Consider the following 4,105-nt stretch of genomic DNA (forward strand, 5'->3'; position numbering starts at 1 on the left):
TTGAAAAAAAATTTACTTACGATTTTACGATCCGATTTTACGATCCGATTTTATTTTGTATTTTCCGTGTCGGAACCTTGGGGCAAACTATGGAGGTCTTGGTGGACATTTCATGCACAGTAGACCATCTTAATTCTGAGAACAAAATACTCATTCTCCCCAATAGAATAGCTGCTGTGATAGTCAGCATATTCTGAAAGCACGTTATAAGAACCCTAAAATCTAATGCGGATTTGCCACCAAATGTGTTTGGATTACTTCATAACTATTATTTTTAAAATAGTCAGGGTTATTGATAATGAAAATAATTATTCATGAAGCATAACATTATTAGTGATATCATACTTCATAACTATTTATTTTTAAAATAGTCAGGGTTATTGATAATGAAAATAATTATTCATGGTGCATAACATTATTAGTGATATCATTTCACACATGCACCTCGTCAGTATATACCACAGAAACAATTTAATCTTTTTCCCTAATTGTATGGAAAAAAAAAAAAAAAAAACAAGAATTATTAGCTTTCATACTAAGGTGAAATACGGGGATACAGTTGTTGCTCATAAATTAACCTTTTGTCCTAATTGTACTTGTAAGTAGATCACACCACGCTATTGATCACAATGAATGAATACACTGAGCACGTATCATTACCTATGAGGTGGTGGCAAGACCATACTATTTACCTCCAGCACCCAACTTTTAATTTGTCCAATTCAAGACAGTCAGCTTGATATGCTGATATTCCCAAGTCACTGAAAAGATCAGATAGCAGCTCAAAGTTAGCAAATCCACTTGGATGGTACAGAATCTACTATCTAATATGACCAATGTAATAGCAAAATCAACCCCTAGCATAATAAAAGCATTAGGATACGGTTCAGATCCCTCTTGCATTCCAGCATAAAAACAGCTGAACACCAATTCACATTGAACAAGAAACCACAACATGACACGCTAGAGCTTCCAAAACTGAGGGGGATTGGGGAAAGGATCTTGCTTGGCAAAAACTAGATGAATAACCCATCCTTCAATTTTTTTTTCCCATTCATCATCCCTCCCTCCCCTGACATACACAGCCTTATGGAATTGGCAAATTACATAGATGGGCATGCCCTTAGATATAAGTTGCAATGGAAAGCAATAAGTGATCCATCCCCCTCTAAACTCAGAGCAACTTGATCTCTCTAATCTTAGGTGGCGTTTATAAAATTAATACAGAAAACAGTTTATAATCTGACCTGAGGGTAACAATCTTGATGCTCAACTGTCTGATTATTTGTATTCACAAACACTTGACATGATACTCTTCCCTGAAACATTTCAAAAACTCAGATTACTTACTAAAGCAGCACGAAGAAGAAATTAAAATTAAAAAAAAAATGACTTACATTGATGGGGATTTTGAAAAGCAAGAGGCCAAGGTCTCCTTTAACCTGTGTATCAGTATCGAAAATAATAACACCTCTAGCCAAATCCTGAATCAAATAAAAAACATCCTTTATAACCTCAAGACCATTTAAATCAAGCCTTGCATCCACATACGAACTCCTTCTCGCTCTGATTTTCCCTCCCTTTGAATTCACAAACCCTAGCTCTCTCCCTCGGTACCCAACCGAAACTACAAGAGAATCGTAATCCAGGGAGAAGAAATCCCTGTTTTCAACTTTAATTGTGAGGGAGAATGAGACGTCCAGAGTAAGTTCAGGGGACGAGTTCACTCGGATGTGGTTGAGTTTGATTCGGGATATTTGGATCGCCGGGTCGGAAGGGTAGAGGAGGTAGACGGCGGCCGAGAGGAGGAGGATTGCGGTTGTGAAGAGGAGACAGCGGCGGAGGATGTGGTTTGGAGGTCGATGGTAGTAGGAGAGAACGATGACGTTTTGGGGATAGGAGTCCGGGTGGGAAGGTAGAGAGGTGTACGGTACGGAGGAGGTTTTAGAAGTCATGGTCGAATTATCTTGTCGGGTTCTGATCCGTTCCGAAAAGGTTAAGCGAACATTACTCCTTTATGGATGCGCGCTAAGGTTTGTGTCCCTGATGACGTGTCGAGTTATTATTGTTTCTTCAGTTCACCAAGAAGAGAATTATGAAGATAATTTTCTCCTAGCAGTTTACTAAAGGCTCCACTTTAGCAATTATTAAACAGGTGGCACTTGTTAGGTGTTTTCCAACATAAAAGATAACATTAAGTATTTATAAAAAAGTAAAAAAAGAAAAAATTGAGAATTGATTCAATTGAATTGTCCAAACCTTAAGCCCCACGCGAGTAAGGCAAGAAACCCAAGGCACATAACAGAAGGATTGTCCGAAATTACCCCCAAAAAAGGATTATTACATGCCCTGGACCCAAATGCATACCACTCCCCCGTGTTAATGAAAGAAAGGTTTTCCCTGTTACAGTCCTACTCTTAGGTACTGGAGAGGATCCCAGCGAGAAACTTGAAAAGACTTGCAGTATAGAAAGTTTTCTCTAAAAAAAGAAAACCTGGAAATGAAAGAAAAGGTCAGCATCTCATATGTTATCAATTGTAGAACATAACCTTAGATTTAGTGAGGGCTGAGGGGCTGTGTACTTGTCACGGCAGTGAAGGTGGTTTAATGGTTTTTTTTTTTTTTTTTTTTTTTTTTTGGCGGATGGTTGTAAGACATAACCAGGGTTGATTGAAGATAACAACCAAGAACTCATCAAGCTTTATGTTTAGTGTCCTTTTTGGAGTCTTGAGGACGGGCTTTTGTTATGTCGTGGGAACAGCTTAGGCCTAAAGAAAACGGATTGCAGCTGTTAGATTTGAAGAAGGTAGTATGGACTCCTGTGCTTGAGAAAGATTTTGTGAGTCTTGGTTGCAAGAATGGGTTGAACCAAAGCTGAGAAGGTTAGCACTTAGGCAACTTCCTCGGTTCTTAAAGGAAGAACAAGGTGAGCAATTTGGGTTGAATGTTTAGAAATCAGACGCCTGTTATAAGGGAATTATGTTAAATTAAGGCCTTTTTTAATTTGCCCCATAAACTTTCAAATCCTTTTCAATTAAGCCCGAAATTGTCTATAGTTTAAAAAATCTTTGCAATTTCATCCCTAACCTTCTTCAATTAGGCCCTTGTATTTCATCTTCTTTTACAAAATCATCATTTGTCTCGGATTTCTTTGATTAAGTCATCAATTAACCCCTTACACTTCTAATTCTTTCATTTTTACCCTTGATTAGCCAATAAAACCCTCTATTTTTTGCATCTTTTTCATTCTGATCATTGGATTAATTGATGTAAATTGACTCCCAAACTTTAATTTTTATTCAATTAAGTCTTCAATTGCATTAATTAGGTCAATCCAAAGCTTAATTAAATCCCTAAGCTTATTGATTTTTCCAATTGTGATAAAATTGACTTCAAACTTGATTTTCCTTTCAATTAAGCCCTTCCAAAGTTCAATCAAGTCCTTAGTTTTTCTCATTTTAGCAAGTTTGCCCCCATCTCCAACTTTCTCCTTAATTAGACTCTCAACTATCAAAATTTGTCTACCAAACTTTGCAGTCTTGTCCATCTTGATCCTCAAACTTCTAATTTATACAATCTTAACCAATTTCAGTTTATTTTTCAAATTTCTGCATCAAGACCCCAAATCATCTATCCATATAGCTTGTAATATCACTTCAAAGCGTGAAATAAACTCTACTTTTATCCTAAAAGTATCAACCAAAGATCAGTTTGCACTTCTCTAAAAAATGCCCTCTCCAACTAATAAAAAGACATATCCTAATGTTGACTTTCTCGAGTCAAGACAACCAATAAAGTCAGAATCTAAATATTGAATTACTTATAGATGGTCAAATTGTCTATATATAAACTTGTAGTCTTTAGTAACTTGAAGGTATCACATGAATTTATTTGCAGCTCTCCAATGGTCCAAACCTAGATTACCTTGATATTTTCCCAACATTCCAACTACTTAAGCAATGCCAGGTCTTTGCAAACCTAATCATACATTAAACTCCTAAGCACAAAAGCATAAGGAATGTTAATTTGTTCCATCTTTAATTGTATTTTCATGCATTTACTCCGCTTTCATAATTTTCAATGTCTTTTCAATAAATAAAATTTA

The 4,105-nt window shown here is 36.3% G+C and overlaps 1 protein-coding gene across 1 annotated transcript; it reads right to left on the reverse strand.

Moving 5' to 3' along the window:
* Window positions 1-505: 505 nt before the first annotated feature.
* LOC118048047 (uncharacterized) lies at window positions 506-2,068 on the reverse strand. The gene is made up of 3 exons (XM_035057564.2): window positions 1,398-2,068; window positions 1,248-1,319; window positions 506-761 (listed from the first exon to the last, which is right to left on the reverse strand). The coding sequence occupies exons 1-3, from the start codon at window positions 1,953-1,955 to the stop codon at window positions 759-761; spliced, it is 633 nt and encodes a 210-aa protein (XP_034913455.1). The 5' UTR covers window positions 1,956-2,068; the 3' UTR covers window positions 506-758.
* Window positions 2,069-4,105: the final 2,037 nt, after the last annotated feature.

Source organism: Populus alba, chromosome 6 (assembly GCF_005239225.2).
Source record: "Populus alba chromosome 6, ASM523922v2, whole genome shotgun sequence".
In the NCBI taxonomy this organism is placed as follows: domain Eukaryota; kingdom Viridiplantae; phylum Streptophyta; class Magnoliopsida; order Malpighiales; family Salicaceae; genus Populus; species Populus alba.